Here is a 22,432-nt window from a genome sequence, read left to right as displayed (position 1 = left end):
CAAACTTCCCAGTCACGTCTGCTGTCCTGTAAAACCTGTTCAAGGACCATAAATTTAAGCTGCATATTGGGGCATGAACCAATATGCTTAAAGGCATTGCTGTCTCTTTAGAAATGTCATAAAAGGTGTTCATATTCAGAGTGTTTTCAGTTTTACATATGTAGAAACTACAACATTGAATACAGTCCTATATACAGCACCCTTTGCCCCACAGTTGTAACAATCAGCTTTAAATTTAAACTTCCTAGAAGAGATGTAAAGACCAGTCATTGATTATAAAAACATTGCTTGCATGCCCCACATTTATAGGTTCCATATTTAGGGAGAATAAATTTATCAGACCTGGGTCTCTTCAAAAAGACCTTTTAAGGTTTGTCTCCCTTTTAACAATGTGGACTTTCCTTAATCTGTTTAAGATCGTCATGGAGTGTTAAGAGGGGCCAGTATCTCAATTGACTGCTCCACCTGCAAAGAATCATTAGAAAGTGTATACAAAACTATTATGTAGATCAAACTATTCAGTTGGTTTTGTTCATGTATCCTGTCCTGTACCTTTGCCCAATAAAGGAAAATAACTTCCCTATTAATGACGTCCTGCACTAAATTGTTGACCTGGTATGTTGGGTACCCTCTCTCCATAAAAAGCTGTTTAAAAAAAAAGTACTCCATGGTACTGCACATCCTCAATGCACATAAATTGTCCCTTAATTATACCTTTTTTCTGGTGGAAAGGGTGACCACTGTCAAATGCAAGTAGGAGTTGGAAAAGGAGGCTTTTCTGTATAACCTTAAAGTGCAGTTATTAACATCCTTAAGAGCTACATCTAAATTTAAATCCTTACTGACATTGTAAGTAAATGTTAAATGTGTGGTAGAATTAATGTAATTCATAAAATCCTCTAGGGTGCCATCCCAGAATAGACAAATGTCATCTAGGTATCGCTTGTAGTGAGTAATAAGTTGGGCCCAGTGTGTAGAGAATTTACTCAGTAATACAATACAGTGTTGGCATAGCTTGAGGCACAAGCAGTGCCCATTGCTACACCCTTTTGTTAAGCTATGCCAACATTGCATTACGGGGAGTAAATTTATTTTTTCTACACTGGACCCAATGTATTACTACAAGCGAAACCTAGACTACATTTGTCTATTATGGGATGGCACCCTAGAGGATTTTATGAATTGCATTAATTCTACCACACTTTTTTAACATTTACTTACAATGTCAGTAATTTAAATTTATTTAGATGTAGTCAAGGATGTTAATGACCACACCTCAGTCAGGGTTATACAGAAAAGTCTTTTCCGACTCCTACTTGCATTTTGACAGTGGTCACCCTTTCCACCAGAAAAAGGGTATAATTGAGGGACAAATTTATAAGTGCATCGAGGATGTGCAGTACCATGAAGTACTTTTTTTTGAGGAGGTGGATTTTTTGAAACTTCTTTTTATGGAGGGGGTACCCAACACACCTGGTCAACAATTTAGCGCAGGATGTCATTAACAATAGGGAAGTTATTTATTTTCCTTTATTGGGCAAAGGTATAGCACATGATACACAAAACCAATTGAAAAGTTTGATCTACATAATCTTGTATACACTTTTTTTCTAATGATTCTTTGCAGGTGGAGCAGTCAACTTTGAGAGATTGGCCCCTCAACACTCCATGACTATCTTAAACAGATTAAGGAACTTCCCCATTTTGTTAGAAGGGAAACTAACCTTAAAGGTCTCTTTGAAAAAAGACACAGGTTTGATCCATTTTCCCTAAATATGGAACCTATAAATGTGGGGCATGCAAGCAATGTTATTTTATAATCAATGACTGGTCCCTTTACATCCCTTCTAGGAAGTTTAAATTTAAAGCCGATTGTTACTACAACTGTGGCAAAGGGTGTTGTATATTTAGGACTGTGTATTCAATGTTGTAGTTTCTACCTGAGAGAACTCAGAAGAATGAGCACCTTTATGACATTTCTAAGACACCAATGCCTTTTTTAAACATCTTGGTTCATGCCCCAATATGCAGCTTAAATTTATGGTCCTTTAACAGGTTTTACAGGACAGCAGAGGAGGTGACTGGGAAGCTCGTCTTGTATAAAGAGCTGTTGTGGCAGCTTAAATTGAATGCCACCAGACCTCCTGGTCTTAATGAAAGTATTAGTATTGCGAGTGTGCTCAAATTAAGGAAAGACAAGTTGTGACTGAGTTTTTAGAAGTGTAAAATTTTTTACAAGGTGTCACAATTTTCTGTTGTATTTTTATTTTGTGTATTGGTAACCTGACTTACAGCTTACTGTTAATTTGTAAGCTGTTAGTGCTTTAAAAATTCGTTATACTTATTCTACAGGTCACATGATTTTATTAGCAAGGTATTTAAACTTGCAGTTTAGTTTTTTATCTTTAAAGCCTGGTATTTATCCAGGTGAAAGCACTAGATTGTATTTTATTTTGTCTAATAAAGTTCCACACTAATTACCATTTATCGGTCTGTTTTCTCCTGCCCATGGATTTTGTTTTTAGTGCTCTTTGTGTTTTTTTATTTTTGGTTATTTTTAATTCATTACATCAAGTGGTAACTGTAGATGCACCTGGAGGAAACTCCTACCGATGCCTGTAGGCATACTATATCACTTTAGGTTTGCATCAGTAATTCCAAAACCATGCTACGTGCAAGGGTTTTAAGATTTCATCTTAAAGCTTACACAGTGGCAAACTCTACTGCATTAATATCTGACCTGTCTGGTGTAAGTAAATTACCTGTTTTATATTTTGTATAGATATAACTTTCACGTTAAGTGTCTCAACCAAGTAATACCACTCAAGACTCAAGGTTCTCATGAATAAAATGCTGCTGAACAGGTGTGCAGCTTGAGTGGTTGCAAAGGAATATTGTAGGCAGTTAATAAAATATTACAAGTTTGTTTACTGTGACTCTAAAGCTTAAGACATGGAACGTAAAGAATACTACCACTAATAGTTTGCCGTTTACTTTCATAACTCCTTATGGTCCAGAGATATTCATATTTGAAGTGCAAGGGCATAATTTAGCTTCTGTGAAGGCTGAGGCTCCACCCACTGGAAGCTGGTGCAAACAAGCTCCATTGGATAGTTAAATTGGGATTTTCATCCTTTAGATGCAGTCCAGTGAAGCTTTGTCAGCAGCTTTGGTGCCCTGGTAGAATGCTTAAGAATCCTTACCTTTTGAGTGGTTAAATGCCATTTATCACCATATAGCAGGCAAAAATATTCAGGGCTTTCTTCCAGTATGCAGGGACTGGAGGTGGGCAATTTTGAGCATATGCTTTCGGATACCTTGTGGATAATTTCACCATTTCTCTAGCTTCAGATTGCTAGCTTCATAGCTGAAGCTTCAATTTTTGCCTGACTTGTAGCCCTCAACCATAACTGCTGGAAGCTGTTGCACTTGAGACAAAGGTCTTTATTGCACATTTGGAAACCATGCCCAGTCCCTTGCTGTAAAATTAACTGCATGGGCCTTTTCTAGTGGTGGCCAGCAGTTCTCAAAGGGGGATTTTTTCCCCAGATCCTTGAAGGGATTAATGAGCCTTGTTTACCCTCTTTGGGCTTTAGATTGCAGAATAGTTGGACTAAATAGTTTAAATCTAGTTTGTCATCCTCTTTCTACTGGGGAGGTTGGCCCTGTCCTTGCAGTATGAGAGCTATTAGTCTGGACAATCTCCACTTGGTGTGTACACTCAGTATTTTGGAGTGGGAAATTTAGAAAGCTCTTGGTGAGTCTTCATATGGGAGGGCATGATTCTGGGTGGGCATGCTGTGTGTATTGTTGCACTATAGTCCTGAACATACTAGCTTGAGGATGGTGCTGTTTGGGTATGAACATCTGTTTGCTTTGTATATCCTGTAGGGCAGTTTGCTTTTAAAAGCTGGTAAGAATATTACTGGATCTGCTTGTGGTTACTGTTTGAGTACATGGGGTGATTTGAGGGGTACTGCATACTTGTGAATTTTTTTCCCCACATCACTAACAATTCTTAAATTTCCTGCATAGGCTGTTATGCGCCGTTGGTTACCTGCTGGAGATGCTTTGCTTCAGATGATTACTATTCATTTGCCGTCCCCTGTTACTGCTCAGAAATATCGCTGTGACTTGCTGTATGAAGGACCTCCTGATGATGAGGCTGCTATGGGTAAGCAAATCTAATTTTCTTTGGCTTACTCTAAGTGCATCACTACATTGGGGGTTACTTTGGCTCAAGTTAACTTGCTCTAGAAGTTGGACTCTTCAGGTGAGTTTAGTCATGTCAGCATAGGGTTTAACATTGTTTGTTTTTAAATAGGCATTAAAAATTGTGACCCCAAGGGACCACTGATGATGTACATTTCCAAAATGGTGCCTACTTCAGACAAAGGTCGGTTCTATGCATTTGGACGTGTGTTCTCTGGTACAGTTTCCACTGGACTTAAAGTCAGAATTATGGGACCAAATTATACTCCTGGCAAGAAGGAGGATCTCTACATAAAGCCTATTCAGAGGTGAGTAAAGGAAAGTTGGAAGGCTCTCTACTCAAAGCTCATGGTTTGTGTTGCAAGGTTTTTTTTCTAGTGTCCAAGTCTGGATGTATGCCAATCCAGTAATAGCTTGTGTATGCCCTTGTAATTTTTGTGTTTAGCAGTGTAGGCACACCTTTTGATGTGAAGCATTGACTTATTGTAACAAATCTAATGTTTTGGTGGCAGTGTTGGCCACACCCAAGTTAAATTCTTAGTCATGTAAGATCGGCAAGGTTAAATTAAGTCACTGTTAACTGAACTAGTGTTCTAGACCTAGTGGCTGGTAGTCACAAAGATTTTGATATTTGGTAACCAGGAAAGTTGTGGGTCAGATTACCCATTTTTCATAGGATCTCTGGGGAGAGAGGGTCTAATATACACAACACACTTTCCCCTACAGATTTTTTAAATCTGTGGCAAGAACCCAGATTACTGCCTAGGTACACTGAGACATCCTAGAAGTGTTTTTTTGTTTAGCATTTGTCCCTGGAAAGGTATGTAATGTTTAGCTGCTACAGAACACAACTCTGGCTTGGTAAGATGTTTTTCAGTGCTCTACTTGAAGGCTGGCTGTAACATTTAATTTTGTGGTGCCAGTTTGTGCTTATACTTTATTGCACATGTTGCCTATCAAATCTTGAGGTTCTGGTGTGGGTTGTTCCATAGTAAGTGGTTCTGAACGTTTTTAATGCAGTTTAACTAATGGTACGTTTTGTCAAGCCGTTAAGACAAATTTCTAAACTTAACTTATTTTCAGAACCATTCTGATGATGGGTCGCTATGTTGAGCCAATTGAAGACGTTCCCTGTGGAAACATAGTTGGGTTGGTTGGCGTTGATCAGTTCTTGGTTAAGACTGGCACAATCACCACATTTGAGCATGCACACAACCTGAGAGTCATGAAGTTTAGTGTCAGCCCTGTTGTGAGAGTGGCAGTTGAAGCAAAGAACCCAGCTGACTTGCCTAAGCTAGTTGAGGGTCTGAAGCGTCTGGCCAAGTCTGACCCTATGGTTCAGGTAAGTGTTTTTGGTTGGAATTAACTATTTAAAATTGTAATAGTTTGTGCACGTTTGTGCAACTAGTGATTCTTGGCTTATTCTGAAGTTTTGAAGATCTGAGTGTTGTAGCAGTGTTACTATTAAAGTTGGTGGTTTAGCTGCCAGTGCATGGTAAGATTGCAATTTTGTACAAGAAATGGCTATTGTGTGGTTTTTCTACAGAATTTTAAATATGCAGTATTTGGCGACATGTTCCTCCGCTACCAGGTTCACTCCATGTGGCTTTGTGGAGGGGTAGTCCAGCTTGCTGTTTGACTTTACATCCTCTTGGTTTTAACTCCAGTGCTATGGGTCACCCCTGCATATCTCTTGGGGTAGTTTGTCACTTCAGATAATTTCAGTCTGAGAGCAGTGAAGTCTGTGCACCCAGACAAGATTGAGGAGGACTGGATGGTGGTTTTGGGGCACTGACCCCCTCCAAATTGTGTAGAACCCATTTCCCATAGTCACCTTTTGAAATGTGCTGCTTGGCCATAAGGAATGCTTCTGCTTCTATTCTCTTGCCTCACCCTGGGTGGTAATTACCCAAGCTCCAAGATGCCAAACCCAGTCCCACCCCAGGTTGGGCACGGCTGTTCTCCATACTGGTATCTAATGCTGTAGCAGCTATTTGAACTGTGGTCACCAGGGTCCATTCTGGTATTGCCTGAACTTTTGGATGAAACTTTGCTGTTAATCATTTTGTGGTTGTCTGCTTGCAGTGTATAATTGAAGAATCGGGAGAGCACATAATTGCAGGAGCTGGAGAGCTGCACTTGGAAATTTGCCTTAAGGATTTAGAAGAGGACCATGCTTGCATTCCCCTCAAGGTAAGTAATCTTGGAATTCAGCATGAGCTGGGTATGTGTTCATTGATAACTGCTTTGAGTTATTGGGTTGGGGGGCTCAGTCCTTTATCTACAAAATTTTAATGCAAAGTTTTGCCACAGTCTTTAAATACTGTTATGTAGCAAGTATAGCACTTGCGGGTGGTGATGGTCATTTAACACCACTTCAGGACAATCTGTAGCTGTTCTACTTCAGGTATAGATCCAGTCTAATCTAACTGGACTGATATGGCAGTAGGTCTTCAGCTGGAAGAGATGGTATAGTAACTTGGCTGAGCTGTTCTTGTACTAGTACAAAACAAGTTGAAATTTAACATCTCTTTTCTTTAGAAATCTGACCCTGTTGTGTCTTACCGGGAGTCTGTTGCTGAAGAATCCAGTCAGCTTTGTCTTTCTAAGTCTCCTAACAAGCACAATCGTCTGTTTATGAAGGCCCGGCCATTCCCAGATGGCTTGGCTGAAGATATAGATAAAGGTGATGTTGCTGCTCGACAAGAGCTGAAACAGAGAGCACGATATTTGGCAGAGAAGTATGAATGGGATGTCACAGAGGCAAGGAAGATTTGGTGCTTCGGACCAGATGGTACTGGACCTAACCTCCTGATTGATGTTACAAAGGGTGTTCAGTACCTCAATGAAATAAAAGACAGCGTGGTAGCTGGATTCCAGTGGGCTACCAAGGAGGTGGGTTTTTCATTTTACTCAGTGTGGGTTAAGGTCTTCATTTGGTATGAAGTTATGAATTTAAATTTTGAACATTTATGCTGTATAAATGTGTTGCACAGTTTAACCTGAACTGCACACTCTTGGTGCCATACAAGTGGCTCAGGAGTATGTGCAAAGCTTGCCATGATTCCTACGCAGTTAACTGCAGACGTCTGTCTCACGCTAATGAATGTTTGCCTACAACTTGAGTAACAGAACCTTTTTTTCCCTTTGACTACTGTAAATGTCCTATTCTGCTGTTCAGTGTTGAAAACGTCAATACCTGCCTTCACTTAAACCTCACCACCTGAACATTGTGCATGTATTTCCACTTATGCAATTTTGCTCAGTCTTGTCTCTAGAGTACAGTTTTGCATACTTGGATTTCCTTTTTCTGGTACTTGCTTTTTTGGTAGAATTTAACTTTAGGACTTAATGTGTCTAAGATGCTGCGAGGGTACAGTGGTAGTGTTACCTCACAGCACAGCAAGAGGTTCTCCTGTTTGATGCTTGGCTTGGAAGTGCCTTCTGTGTGGAGTCTGCATGCCCTCTCCACAGTTGGGTAGCATTCGAAAGACTTGCATAAGTGGGTGTGCCTTCATTGAAGGTTGGGCGTCAAGCTGGCACCTCAGCATTTCTTAAACTACTGCCAATCATTAGCAGACCAGAGTTCTGCTGTGGCGACCCCTTACCAGGAAAGCCGAAAGACCAACAACCTAATATCTGTAGGCAGTTCATATCTTGTCACAGCTCAATTTCCTTAGACATTTGCTTACCTGGCATTAGTGCTCTGTAGGGAATTTTTATGCGTCTGTTACCAATTCTCAATCACACTTCCAACATTTGCTATCTACTTAAGGAATTTTTGTAGACTTTGGAATGTAAATGCGTATGCAAACACTTCAGGGCCTTACTTCCATACTTGGAAGCCATGCATGTGCCTTCTATTTTCTTATAAACTGCTTTTCCTCCATCTCTTCCAGTATTGTCTAACCTGATTTGTGTGTAGTATTTTGTATGCCCTACTAATTATCCCTTTAACATCTGTTTACATTCAGCTTAATGCTCTACCATGCCTGAGCAGATCTTTTGCTTAACATTTTTTAGCTTTCTTTGTACTTTAAAGCCCTGATGGGCAGGGTGGTCAATAGCCTGCAGTCTTATCTTAGCCTCTTCCACTCTCTCCTCTCCTACTTGAGTTGCTTGTTAGCAACATCTTTGTTCCTTTGTCTGGTTCCTCCAGTAAATTCCAACCCCCTCTTGCCTGTTGTGCATCCTTACTTGTATTCCCTACTGGCAGAATCTCCCCCTTGGTTTATTTTGGCTTGGCTTTAAACATTTCTGCTATGTTGTCCATAGTCTCTGGTTGTCCTTTGTGTACAGAATCCCACTCTTTAACCCCCCCCCTTTGCTTCATCATCCCTTTCCACCTTTAATCATAACCCTCTTGTGTATAAATCTTGACTCCATCTCTAAAATGTACTTTCAAATTGGGTAAACCTAAACGTCCTTTTTGGAAGGATCAGCTTATGCTTGACTGTTTCCTTCCAATATAAATTCCTGCATTTCTTAATTGTCCAACGTTGGTTATGTATGCCTGCCTGTCTTGTATAAACGGAATACTTTCACTGCTTGTATGCTCCTGTCCACAAAGGAGTTTCCATTTCATTAGGTTCTTGGCCGTATAAGACTCCTTTTTACTTCATACTTGTTCTAATTTTGCCTTAAATATGGTTAACTGCTGAACAAATGTGTGCATAACTTATGGTTTTGGCAAATCTATATCCTGAATGTTTCACAAAACTGGTCCTTTTTTTGGACTTGCAGGGTACAAAGTCTGCAAATAAGCCAACTTTTAATAGCATACCACTGATCCTTTTATTTCAGTGTTCTTTGCCAATGGCTCTAAAGCAATGTCATTGCCCATTCTGAAGTACTTTTGAAGCATTGGATTGCGACAAATGCCCATTCAAGGCGGCAGTGCTGTGAATTCTTTGGTTCAACCGTTCACTCCCCCCAGGGTGCAGGTTGTTTTCCTTGTGGCTTTGCTTGCAGAGCTTAAATTACTCTGGTCAAAACAGTTCAAATTATCTGAGGCATGATGCCTTGAGTTTATAAGCAGTGAGCTCTGTGTTTAAAATCTGGCAGATTTCTTTGCCGTAGGTATTGCAAGCAACTAGATATTTCAAAGCTAGTGGTCAGTTTCAGCCCAGCCTCCAGTGCCCTACACAAGGTATACCCATTCTAACCTCTTTGTACTTCAGTGTTGCTGGGGCTGGTGGTTGATGTGGAGGGGTCCCTGGGGGGCTCTACTGCTCTGTGGTTTGTATCATATGCTGTACCCACTTGTCTTCCCCATGCCCTTTGATTACATCCAAGGTGTAAAGTCTGCTGTGCTTGGTGCAAGCCTTGATTGTGCTCTTAATAGTAAAGTCATTGTTCATCAGTTTCTGCTGTCCCTGTCAGTCTATCTGGCCTTTAAGAACATTGGTAAACAGCAAAGTTATCTTAATAGGAGCAACTTGCCCATCTCTGGTATTTTCCAACTTTGCCAAATGCACTAGTTTCCATGTAAACTGGGGCCGTGCACCTTTATGCATAATTTAATTTTTCCTCCCTGACTTAGTATTGCATTTGGTGTTTAGCTGCATCTCACAGCTGTCAAAATGTTCTGATTGCATCAGAAGTATGCACAGATGCTTGCTTTCCACCTTTTTGTTTGGGTTGCCTTAGCAAAATGTATGTTGTGGTATATTGCAGAGTAAAACTCTTAGAAAAGTTCTTACTGGTAATGGTAGTTTGAGAGCTCGTTTCTTTCTCTACACATGCAGTGTAATGCTCAGTTGCTCAAATCCATTGTCATTTGTGCTTTGAGTGCAGAGTTGCAAGGGCATGACATGAAAGTGTATTCGAGTTTTGAACACTGAATTGGACCAACACGTTCAGCCATTGAAGACTCTAAGCTAAAGATGTGGAGACTAGCTTTTTAATGGCAGGCTTGTGTAGTAAAATCGGGATTTTGAAGCTTGTATGCTCCTTAACCACTTTCTCAGCTGGGCTTTCTGTGCAAATCCTGCATATCCCTGAGTTTAGCAGGTGATGGCCTCCCACACACTGACCTGAATCCCTCTTTGCTTTAGTTCTGAATGCTGTGTGCAAGAGCTTTGTTTCTTTGCTAAGTGCTAATGCAGAATTTTTTTTAAGACCAGGGTCATCAAGAGGATTACATTTCTGTGTTTTAAACATGCAGATATATTACAGCTGAATTGTGCCTTCCTGGTGCTGACTGTTAATGTGTAACTTTTTCTTTTCCATTTACAGGGTGTGTTGTGTGAGGAAAACATGAGAGCAGTGCGTTTTGACATACATGATGTGACACTTCATACAGATGCCATTCATCGTGGTGGTGGTCAGATCATTCCAACAGCAAGAAGGGTACTCTATGCCTGTGCGTTAACAGCACAGCCTAGGCTTATGGAGCCAATTTACCTTGTTGAAATTCAGGTAAGATTGATCTTTTACTTTTAAGCTGTAATTTCAGGCTTCACTAGATTTGCTTGCAGTATTGCCACCATTGGTATCTCAGCAAGAGTGCTGGATATTGCTCAGGCACAGCTCCACGTGGTCCTGTTGAGTCTTCCTGGGTACAGAGAACTGAAAAAAAGCGACTGCTTTCCTGATTAAGTATCCTGCTGTTTTTTTATTTGTTTTACCTTCTGCTTACCTAGAGCAAGCTTTAACTGTTTTCATAGTTATTTACTGCACTTTTTATCTGCACTTAAGTACATTTTAGTCGAAATTAGTCTAATTCAAGTCTGTGTTTGCTGTTTAAGTGTTTGGCTGCCCACTAAAGTGTGCTAGCCTGTACTACTGACTTATTGCCTTTTCTGCATTTCTGTGTGTTTCTATTTAAAAACAAAAAAACAAAAATATTCCTTGTTTTCCTGCCTCTCCTAAACTAGTTAGACCAGTTTACAGGCCTTGCTGTGTGTTGTAGTTCCTGTGTCCATTGCCTTACTTGGATAGAAGTGAGTTTCTTAGCTCACCAGTGGGAGCGGGGAGCCTTGAATAGCCTACCTGTCCTTGAGGGAAGTGACCTCAGCACAAGAAGCTGTAGTAATTGGTCATTTTGGACCATTTCTAGCTCTTTTGAAATTCCCTGGTTAAAATCTACCTCTGGCATTTTTTTGAAGCCATATTGCTCAGACACAGCTCCACGTGGTCCTGTTGAGTCTTCCTGGCTACAGAGAACTGATTAAGTATCCTGCTGTTTTTTATATTTGTTTTACCTTCTACTGCTTACCTAGAGCAAGCTTTAACTGTTTTCATAGTTATTTACTGCATTTTTTATTATCTGCACTTAAAAGTACATTTTAGTTTAAAATTAGTCTAATTCAAGTCAAAGTATTTGTTTGCTGTTTAATTGTTTGGCTGCCCACTAAAGTGTGCTAGCCCGTACTACTGACTTATTGCCTTTTCTGCATTTAGCGCGGAGTTGCCATTAGAGCACCATCGGGCAGCGCCGGTTAAACTATTTCTGGCTCCTTAAAGTGTGCTCCTTCATTTTTTTTCCTTAGAACTGCTCTACTTGTAATCTAAACAGTCTATTCTCTATCTGTAAAGCTCAGCACTTTTTCCTAAAGCATTTTTTAGTCTGGTAAAGCACTTCTATATTATACAAAGTACTTCACTAGCTTAAAAAACCCCCTTGAGTACCCACTTCCCTATAGGTCCTTTCTGACTCGGTTACACAGCAGACTTTTTCATTTCTTATAGCATGTCAAAGGGTCAGTTGCTAGCATCCTCTCCTGCTCAGCTGGTGAATCTGGGAATATTGAGGCAATGTTACAATTGTTTCATGTACACAGACAACCCTCTCCTCCTCCCACAAAACACAAATACATGCGAGAGATGCAACTATATAGCCAAACTGGAGGCTGAGCTCTCAACTCCGGACTGGCAAAACCAGGCAGGAGGAGAAGGTAACCACACACACACCATAAACCCAGCCTCACATAGAACTATCACAACTACAAATCAAACACAAAACGCACAAAGACATACTCGGAGGCACTGATCAAAAATCTACCAAAACAGCAGAGGCCTCCAAAGCAGACACCCAAACAACTGCCACCTCATGACATAACACAAGCAACACATAGATCACAAAGTCAGTGTGCAAATAAGTCACAGCCCTTAAGGCCAAACACAATGCCAGACGCACTTGTCATAGGTGACTCCATAGTCAGACACACTGACATCCCACTCACCAGACTGAACAAGGAGAGGGTCACAGTAAGCTGCCTGTCTGGTGCTAGAATCCGCCACAACACTAGCACTCTTGTCACTCCACAGCAAGTACAAGTATGACTCAGTCATTGTCCATGCCGGTGTGAATGACCTGAGATGTACCTCCCTGGACTACATGAAAAGAGACTTAAAGGAGCTCTCAGATTATGTAGCCCAGGCTGGTATGACCCTGAGCAGTATCCTACCTTCACCAAGAATGATGCCACAATAGAGACAAAATGATCAGTTTTAATAATTGGCTTAATTTCTGGTGTCATTCTAAGGGGATCCAAATTGTGTGCCTGGAATGACATGCTTGACGAGCCACGCTGCTTCGCAAGGGACGGCTTGCACCTGTCGCCCCTGGGTTTCTGGATATTGGCAAAGGCTCTTGCCATCCCCATAGTGCCTTTAGACAAGGCTCAAATTCTAAACCCACCACCCTAGAAAACAATGGAAAAAAAATAAGGGTAATGCTGCTCGATGCCAGAAGTCTAAATCTCAAGAATGCACGCCCTCAGCCCTCCTCAGTATGGAGAACATCGATGTCTGTGCTGTGACTGAAACCTGGTTCAAGGCTCCTGCTATCGGGTTTTACCTCATATCATGCATTCAGGCCCCAAAACCTGGACCGTACCACAAAAGGAGGGGGTGTATCCATATTCATCAAGGATACCCAGACCTCCAGGCTGGTGGCAACTCACGAAGCATCAGAGACCATTCAGGTGCAATTAACCATAGGCAAAACTGCTCTACAGTTTGTAGCATGTTACAGGCCACCCTCTCAAACTCTAACCCCACACAGCCTTCCTGAAGACACTGGAGATTATAAATGTCTCTCCAAACACCATCATATTGGGTGACTTCAACTACCCAAACATAGACTGGGAACATTACTCAAGCCCCAATACCCTAGCCCAAAGGTTCCTGGAGTTCATAAACTCAAATGCTATGGAACAACTTGTCGCCATTCCCACAAGAGGTGAAAATATACTAGACCTGATCACAAACATGGGGACAAAATGCTCCACACTGGAAGTATATCCCTCATTGGTGAGATCAGACTATAAACTAATCTCACTGGAGATCCACATCCCGCCCCCACCTCAACAAAAAAGACCACAGTGAAGAACTTCTCAAAAGCCAACTTCACACTTCTGAAGACTGGTGTGGTATCTTTCAAGGCCCCTGAGCCATTGGAAACCACAACCCACGCTGCTGAATCCCTTAAAAATGCTTTCTACGAGCACCTCCAGGATTGCATGGATCAAGCAATCCCAAATAGTCAAGACCCTTTCCACCAAAGGCAAGCGCCCGATCTGGTGGACCCCAGCCATAAACTTTACAAGAGGAGAAAGCTACTAAAAGATGGAGCAAAATCCCTAAAAGGAAGACATCTCTGATCAATACTAGTAAAAAAAACTACGATCACTCATAAAATCGCCAAGGCCAACTTTGATAGAAAAATCGCCAAGGACTCAAAGGACAGTCATAAGGCCTTTAGCTATGTTAGAAATCTGGGTGGAAACTCCCAGATAAGCTCAGAATTAGTCCAAAATGATACAAAAATCACTGAACCCACAGACATTGCAAACATACTGGCAGACAGGTTCAGTGAAAATTCCCCCCCCCCCCAAAGGAGAAATATATCTATCCCAGCAGAGTGCAGCCTCCCAATAATCTCAAATGCCCAGGTGAGAGCTGCTCTCTAAAGCTAAAAACACAGCATCAATGGGACTGGATGGTATTCCCCGGCTGTGTGCTACACTAAGTGAGGAACTAAACCCACACAAGGCTGCTGTTTAATCTTGGCCTTACCACAGGATACGTACCCAAAGAGTGGCGTACAGAAACTGTGGTCCCACTCCACAAAGGCAGTGCTTCTACGGACCCTGGTAATTGCCACCCCATAAGCTTAACAAGCCTGGTCTGCAAAGCTATGGAGAGGATCATAATGGAACTCATAAAGACATAGGGGACCTACAGACATTGGATCCTACCTAGTTCGGCTTTGTCAAGGGCAGATCATGCCTCTTGAACTTGGTCTACGTTTTTGAAACAGTCACAAAGGCCATTGATGAGGGTAAGGCAGTTCACACAGCCTACCTTGACTTTGCAAAAGCTTTCGACACAATACCCCACTCGGGTATCGTAAAGCTCACCAGCTTAAATGTAAACCCATATGTCACAAGATGGGTTGCAAACTGGCTCAAGGACAGAACCCACAGGGTTAGAGTTGCTGGTGCCATGTCAGACTCCAAGCCGGTCACAAGCGGTGTCCCACAGGGCTCAGTCCTGGGCCCCCTCTTGTTCGGCATCTACTTTTCAGAAGTGCAGGCAAACCTAGGAGGATTGTGGCTGAAAGTTTGCAGATGACTGCAAACTGGGCGCCATAGTTGAAAATCAGTCACACAGATATCCTTCAGAGGTCTCGTAGAAATGGATAACTGGTGCCAGAGCCATGGCCTTAAGCTAAACTCCAAAAAAATGTGTAGTCATACCCTTTGGTAAAAACAAGGTAACCCCAAGTTACCACATAGGTGGCAATCCATTAAGCACAGAAGAGGTTCAGGGACCTGGGGACCCAAGTTGACAGTAACCTTTCTTTTGACACTCACATTGCCAAAGTGGTTAGGAGGACTTTCTACATTGCCCACCTGATTATGAAGGGATTCACATCCAGATCAAGGGAGGTTATTGTTCCCCTGTACTCTTGACTTATCAGACCAATGATTGAGTACAATGCCGCATTCGGAATGTATCTTTCCCGACACCTGCAGCAATTGGAAAGACCCCAAAAGTTCCTCACCAAAAGGATAAAGTGGCTCAAATATGCCATATGCTGCCCGACTGAAGAAACTCCAGCTCTATTCAGTCACATACAGTCTGCTCAGTGGTGACCTGTGCCTGACATACAAGGCCATGTCCAACCCACACATGCTCCACCTCAAAATCCAAATCCACCAGCGCCACAAGAGCAAGAGACTTTAATCTGTCCCTCCAGCACATCCTATTTATATCCGTGTTGAGGTTTGATCACCCAGAGACTCCCTGTGCTGTGGAACAGAATCCCAGTCCATGTGAGACTGAGCACCTCGCTGGCTCTGTTCAAGAGGAATCTTGACCAGTGGATGGGAGATCGTAGGTTTACCCCGGGGATCATCTCACTGCTGGGCAGAGGCACGGCAAACTTATGGGTATAGTAATCTTCAACCTAAGGGGTGGTGAAAGCCACACAACTCTGGCTAGGATTATAAATGCCCTAGGGCAGATAGTGGCTAACATGTACCATCAGCTTGGTCTCAAACCTGTGTAAACCTAACTCTGCACATTAGAACTGTTAATAACGTGTGTCCATCTGTGTTGTCACTCATCTGAACTTGAGTGGGCAGACAGTGTTGCTACAGGAGTAGCTACTACATGCTGGTGGCTGCAGTGAATTTTTATGCAGGTGTATTCTGTTTTGAAATGTGCTGGTATGTAGCTGAAAAGCTTGAATTGGGCCTCTTGCAGCATATGGTTATGCATGAGTGCTGGCTAGAGAAGGCAGTTTTTAAACCCTAGGCCCATAGTGTTTTCCACATGTCTATGCTGCAATGTAGACATTTTGTATATGTACTGCTTCTGCTTTATTGCTTGCTGTTCTACATTGGCATCTGTCCCAGACTTCCCATGCTCTAACAAGATTCCAATCTACATTAGACAGGGCTCCTCGCTAACACTACCTTGACTAGTGGATGGGAAATGGGGAGGTTTACCCCAGGGACAGGGGCATGGGGAACTGACCTAAGGGGGCAGCAAAAGTCAGCACAATTCCAGCTAGCATAAATGCCTTTGCCACTCTATGAATCTAGTGATTTCTAAACTGTGCTTTTGTTGGCCTAGGAAACACTTGGATGTTCATGTTTCACTGTTCAGTTATCACATTTGGGTTATCTTCCTGCTGGTAGCCCTCAGCCAGCCTGAATACCAGAGTATTTGGTTTCCTGCTTCAGATGCTGCCTCTTCCAGCTGACACCATTACATCAGTCTTTCTTGCCATGTGGTGCCCGAAGCAGTTAAAGTGCTGGCCTGATCTGAAACGAAAATTTCAGGAGTGGGCTGAAGTCTTCAAAAAAAGTACCCTGTTGGGGATCCTCTTCTTGCTCCAACAGATGTCAGTAAAAGTTAGTTGTCTTGCCTATGGAAAGCAAATGCCTCATTTACATTCTTACTGCATCCCCTGATTAGGCCCAGACCACGATGTCCCTCTTGTCAGTTTTGTGCCCCAAACCATTCGGGTTATCTTTGCAGCAAATTGTACTTTCTCAGCCCTCTGAAATGGCTTTAAGCCATCCGACTAACAATCTTACAAAAAAATTAAGGATAAGACTGCATAGGTCCAAAACTGCCAACTACACTGGATATTGTATATGCTTTCTTGGAATCTAGCCTTTCCCCAAGCACTACCCCCCCCCCCCCCAGCTCCCAGAAAACCTGTGAGGTATTAGAGTACCCGACGCAAGTTCCTCTTAAAGAATCCTACTGCAGATCCAGAGACCATTTTCCAAGGACCAAAAGGCATTAAGGCTAATGCTGCCAAAAATCCTACTCCTGATAGAGATTCTAGAGTCTGACTGGGTATGAAGATTTGCACTTCTGCTACTTGGCCCATTAGGGCTTTAAATTGCCAGTTTCATATGTTAAAAGTATTAGCATATTATGGGGCTACATAAACAGAATGATTCCTAACTCTGCTGAACACAATTACAGGATTTAATGCATTCTGCAGAGCAAGTTGGTAAACTTAATTTGTAATGTGGTTTTGACACTTTAGAAGCATCTTGCAGGGCTGCTGGCACTGGGTCTGTACTTGGAAGGCATGCTTGGCTTAAGGAGAAACTTGCCAGATCATGTTAAAGCTAAATTACTGGATGCTCCCTTGAACCAAGACCACCTTTTGGCAACAAAGCAGAAGTCTTCCTCAAGGATGGAGGAAAAAGCTAAATCTATGCAAATGTAAGATTTTCCTACAAGTACAGCCTCCCAGATTTAGTAGGCATTGGCCTTCAAAGAATTGGTCCTTTCCAGTCTCTTCCAGGCCTCAGTCCAAACCCAGCAACAGCAGACCACCTAGGTTAGTCTCAGGCTGCACACAGGTCTAAGCATTGGGGGGGGCTCTCTTCCAAAGCAGGGAGTAGTAAGCCACCCCTATGGAAAATGGCACTGACTTAACCTTAACCCTTCCAAGCCCTGGTTAACTGCCTGCTCCCTTAAAAGGAAAGCTGTCCTTGCATGCAAAAAACTGGGAACTCGTTACCCAGAGCTTATGGGTTATGAACAGAGTTTCCAAAGGATACAGATTCCATTTCCACACTACCAGCTCCCAAACAGTTGGCCAGACCTACCTCCAAATCAGTGGGCAGAGGCCCAACAGCAGGTTCTCTAGTATCAGGGCTGTTCAACCTGTCCCAGCAGAACAAAGGGGACAAGGTTTTTATTCTACTTTTCCTGGTACCCAGAAAAGACAGCTCCTGGCATCCTATCCTGGACCTCTCTCTTCTAAACACCTTTCTGGAAATCCCAATGTTCAAAATGCTAACACTTCAACAAATATGCCTGGCAACCTTAGACTTGAAGGAAGCTTACCTGCACATTCCAATAAGGCAATCTCGCAGAAAATGCCTACACTTCAGTGCAGGCTCTATACTATCAGTTCTCTGACCTTTCCTTTTGCTTATCTGCTGTGCCCAGGGTATTCGCAAAGTGTTTAGTGCCAGCAATTGCATTTTGCAGGCAGAGAAATATTCAAATATAACTATACTCTTGACAGTTAAGGCAGAAAGCAAGAGCTTGCTATTACATCTGGTATTTGTAAAACTTCTAACTTCACTGGGGTACACAAATGGAAATCTTACCTAGTACCCTGCCAACAGGTTGTATTCCTGGGAGCAAGCTTTAACACAACTGGCTTTCCTCACTGGAGAAAAGTTTGACAACCTTCAAACTATTGACCACAAACCCCAATTATCTGCAAGGAAAATTCTGCAAGCCCTGGGGGTTCATGGCCTCTTGTGTTCTAATTCTATATGCAAGACTGCAAATATAATTACAATGGTATCTAAGCCTATGGTGTCAACATTCAAGACCTGGAATCCAATTTCTATCATTCCTTGTATATAAAGACAGTTCCTCTGGTGGGCAGAGGCCTGCTACCACAGGGGGCTCCCTTTCACTCTACCCCCTGCCACCCAAACCTGAGCAGACTCTGACTATGCATGGGGGGCTCACTTGGCAGGGCAGTGCATTCAGGGCAAATGGAACCAGACAGATGCACCTGCATATCAATCAAATGCTAACCTGTACAGAATTCCCTAACTGCCTTCAAAGACCGCATTCTTCCAGGACAACTATTGTTAAAGACACTACAGTTGTAGTACATAAGCAGGGGGAACCCACACGTACCTCTCTGCGGACTAGCCATGGCTCTGTGGAACACAGCCTTGAGCTACCAAGTGCACCTACAAGCTCAATTCCTGCCAGGCAAGCTAAATTCACTGGCAGTTGACTTGAGCAGAAATCTCATGGACCCACACGAATGGAAACTAAAACCAAAAATATTCAACCTCTTGAACAAATGGACTCCAGAGGTAAACTTGTTTGCCTCACCTCAGAACTACCAGTTGGACAAATTCTGCACAGGGTCTCCAGTCAAGCTTGGAAAGTGGATGCCCTGTCCTTTACCTGGGAAAGCTTCTCTGTTTATGCCTTTCCCTGTGATCTTTAGCAGAACCTTCAAGATGAGGCAGACTGGGCAAGCCAAGGACAATATTGATTGCACCAAACTAGCCATGCCAGCACTGGTACCCTCTTGCTCAGTATGCCACTGCTGGAACCATGGCACCTGCATCAGACCCCTTCCCTGCTGTCCAAGCAGGGGGGGCAGATTTTGCAACCCTGGCTTCAAACCTTGCAGCCTGGCTAATTCCTTTACCTGTCCAGTAGCATGCCTCAATAAGCAGGTGCTAGATGTCATTCTGGAGGCAAGGAGGCCTAGTACTAGAAAATCCTATGCTGAAAAGTGGAAAAGATGCTGTTCCTGGAGCCAGACTGGATGGGCACAATGGTGCCCAGCTTACCCATATTCTTTGGTACTTAAATGCTCCAAGGGCCTATCCTTGTCAATGAATTTATGCCTCTGCCATTCTGGCACATACTGAGCCACCCCTCTTCTCACCCCTTGCTAAAACAATTCCTTAGAGGGTCCAAAATTAAGACCCCCCAGAGAGCCCCCACTTCAGCCTGGGACCTTTAACTTTGTATTGGAAAAGCTCACACCCTCCCCTTCCCTCAAGCTAGCTTCAACTGCAGAGTTGAAATTCCTTTCTTGGAAAACTGCCTCCCTTCTAGCCATCACTTCAAGAAGTGTCAATTACAGGCCCTCATGGCAGTGGAACCCTTCATCTTCCATGCAGACTGTTTCCCTCTGGACCAATCCTTTATGCCCAAGGTGGTTAGTGTGGCCCTAAATTAGTCCATTCATTTGCCTACTTTTCCCCCAATCCATAAAACCAATACTGCACTCTGTGCAGACAACTTAAATTACATTTGGGTGGGACTAAGCCTCTCAATCTGAACAGTTGCTAGTTGGCTTTGCTGCAGGGGCAGAGGGGAAGGCCTTTTCAAACAAAACCATTACCAGATGGATGGCCTATTGCATTAATTTCTGCTACAGGCACTGTGGAAAACCCCACAGGGGATAAGGTAACATTTCACCAGGGCTGCATCTACCCCTGCAGCCTCTCAAGAGTCCCTACCAGGGGCATCCTAGAAGCTGCTACCTGAAGGTCTGTACATACCTTCAAGCATTACCACATGCCTATTCTATATCCAGAGCCAGTTTTGCCACTGCAGTCTTGCAGGGCTTAATTGGCCCCAGTGCTCACCAACTTCCTCCTTAGCTTTGGGAATCAACCCAAATGTGATGACTGCAACAGTGAAACACAACATAGTACAGTTGTGTACTTGCCATAAATGTAGATGTTGGTGTATTCACTGTTGCAGTCCTGGTTATCCTTTCTCCAGCCCCCTGACTTCTCTTGGCTCTACCTTTCCTTGTTATGTTTTCTGGTGTATTTACTTTTTGATGGTGTACCACAACATAATTGCTTCCCATCGTGGGGGGGGGGGGGCACCTGACATCTGGGGCAAGAAACTGATGTAATGGTGTCTGCAAGTTTATACCCCAACTACCTGACCTCATGGTCAAGACATCATCTGACAGTCCAATGAGTGGTACTCAGGCCAGCTGAGAGCTACCTGCAGACAGATTACCCAAATGTGATGACTGCAACAGTGAATACTCAACTTCTACATTTATGGTAAGTACACAACCGTACTGTAACAATGTCCTCTCTATGACTGGAGTTTCCTGTACTGTTATGCAAGTTTGCATACCATTGTCGGCTGCAGAGAATCTCTGTAGCTTCTCTTCACTGGAGCCAGTGAGATCAAGGATGCTGTTGTAGCATTGTACTGCAGTGCTGTGTAGGCTGTCCCTACCATCTCATGTGTTGGCATGTAACTGAAGCAGGGTTTGAAGCAGTTTGTAGGAGCATGAGGCTAGCTGTTAAGATGTGAATGAGTGGCTTGTGAAAGTAGTGGATGGTGTGGCATATGCTGCAGTGAACTTGGTACGGAAAAGATTAAGATTAATGTGAGCATGTGCTTGTATTTCTTTTAGTGTCCTGAGCAGGTGGTTGGTGGCATTTACGGTGTGCTGAACAAAAAACGTGGCCATGTCTTTGAAGAATCACAGGTGGCTGGTACACCAATGTTTGTGGTCAAAGCTTACTTGCCAGTAAATGAGTCTTTTGGTAAGTTCACTGAATGAAGGCTCTGTTCTAAAGTGTAGTTGTAAACTATCATTAACTTGTTTTCCTTTTTTTTTCCTCCAGGTTTTACAGCTGATCTGAGGTCCAACACTGGTGGCCAGGCTTTCCCACAGTGTGTGTTTGATCACTGGCAGATTTTGCCTGGTGACCCTTTTGACCCTACTGCCCGCCCTTTTCAGGTTGTTGCAGAAACACGAAAACGAAAGGGTCTTAAAGAAGGCATTCCAGCTCTGGACAATTATCTAGACAAGTTGTGAAACTTCAAATTGCTGGTCGGACCAAAAAAATATTTGAGTAATTGCCTTTGAACTGAACTCTGGATGAGGAATTGGGCTATACTGAAGTTAAAGTGCACTAGTTTAAATCTGTAATCCTTTGTTTTTAAAGGTTATAGACTTGCTGTCATTTTGCTGCCCTTAGTGCACAGTGAGGGACCTTTTATGCCACTCTGAACGTTCCATTTTGTTTAACTTAAAGTGGTCAGTTCATATTTATTGAAAATATAATCTGCATACTTGAATCTGCAGTGTTGGGGCTGTTAAATATGAGCATATGGTGTACATTCAGCATTAGTGGACCAGCATTGAGCTAATGGGTGGGAGAGGCTTGATCATGGATGTATAAACTCCATCTTTGCAAGCATTAAGCAGATGTTAGTGGTGTCTAAGAAATAAAATCTTAATGGCGATCATATTTGGTGTGCTTTTGTTCTAATGTTAAACACTTTCTAATGCAGTTAAGTTTGGTTGTAGTTTCTAGTTGTGTATCCATAAATGGTTCTCTGTAGTAACTGTTAAGGTCCATAAATGTTTGCATTTCTCACTAACTGCACTTAATTACTGTAGTCTGAATAAGTCTTGCAAAGATGTTGGGCAGACTTATTGCATACTGAGCCTCTGCAAGCATCTAGCAGTTAATGTGGTAACTGCCCTTTATTTTTCTCTAGCTTCACTGGACATGCTTGTAATGCATTCTGTTTTCCTATGCTCATTGAATTAATGTATATTTTTGTAATGCATTAAAGCAAGTTCTTTGTAGCTTGTCTACCGTTAGATGACCAAGTTACTCAAACTTGTATAACTTGTACTAAAACAAGTCCTCTCAAGCTGAGACCTGAAGAGTGTCTGCTGTGATGCAGTCAA

The 22,432-nt window shown here is 42.6% G+C and overlaps 1 protein-coding gene across 1 annotated transcript in view; it reads left to right on the top strand.

Moving 5' to 3' along the window:
• The window catches only part of LOC122787391 (elongation factor 2-like), a 41,011-nt gene extending 19,028 nt beyond the window's left edge, over window positions 1-21,983 (top strand). The window contains exons 8-15 of the mRNA XM_044054085.1: window positions 4,036-4,174; window positions 4,325-4,520; window positions 5,296-5,554; window positions 6,298-6,405; window positions 6,754-7,107; window positions 10,450-10,632; window positions 21,140-21,272; window positions 21,354-21,983. Coding sequence (XP_043910020.1) covers window positions 4,036-4,174; window positions 4,325-4,520; window positions 5,296-5,554; window positions 6,298-6,405; window positions 6,754-7,107; window positions 10,450-10,632; window positions 21,140-21,272; window positions 21,354-21,547 — 1,566 coding nt within the window. The 3' untranslated portion in view covers window positions 21,548-21,983. The remainder of the gene's footprint in view (window positions 1-4,035; window positions 4,175-4,324; window positions 4,521-5,295; window positions 5,555-6,297; window positions 6,406-6,753; window positions 7,108-10,449; window positions 10,633-21,139; window positions 21,273-21,353) is intronic.
• Window positions 21,984-22,432: the final 449 nt, after the last annotated feature.

The sequence above is a fragment of the Protopterus annectens genome, chromosome 13.part0 (genome assembly GCF_019279795.1).
Source record: "Protopterus annectens isolate FY-2018-M chromosome 13.part0, PAN1.0, whole genome shotgun sequence".
Taxonomy (NCBI): domain Eukaryota; kingdom Metazoa; phylum Chordata; order Ceratodontiformes; family Protopteridae; genus Protopterus; species Protopterus annectens.
This window is presented reverse-complemented; position numbering and strand designations above follow the sequence as displayed.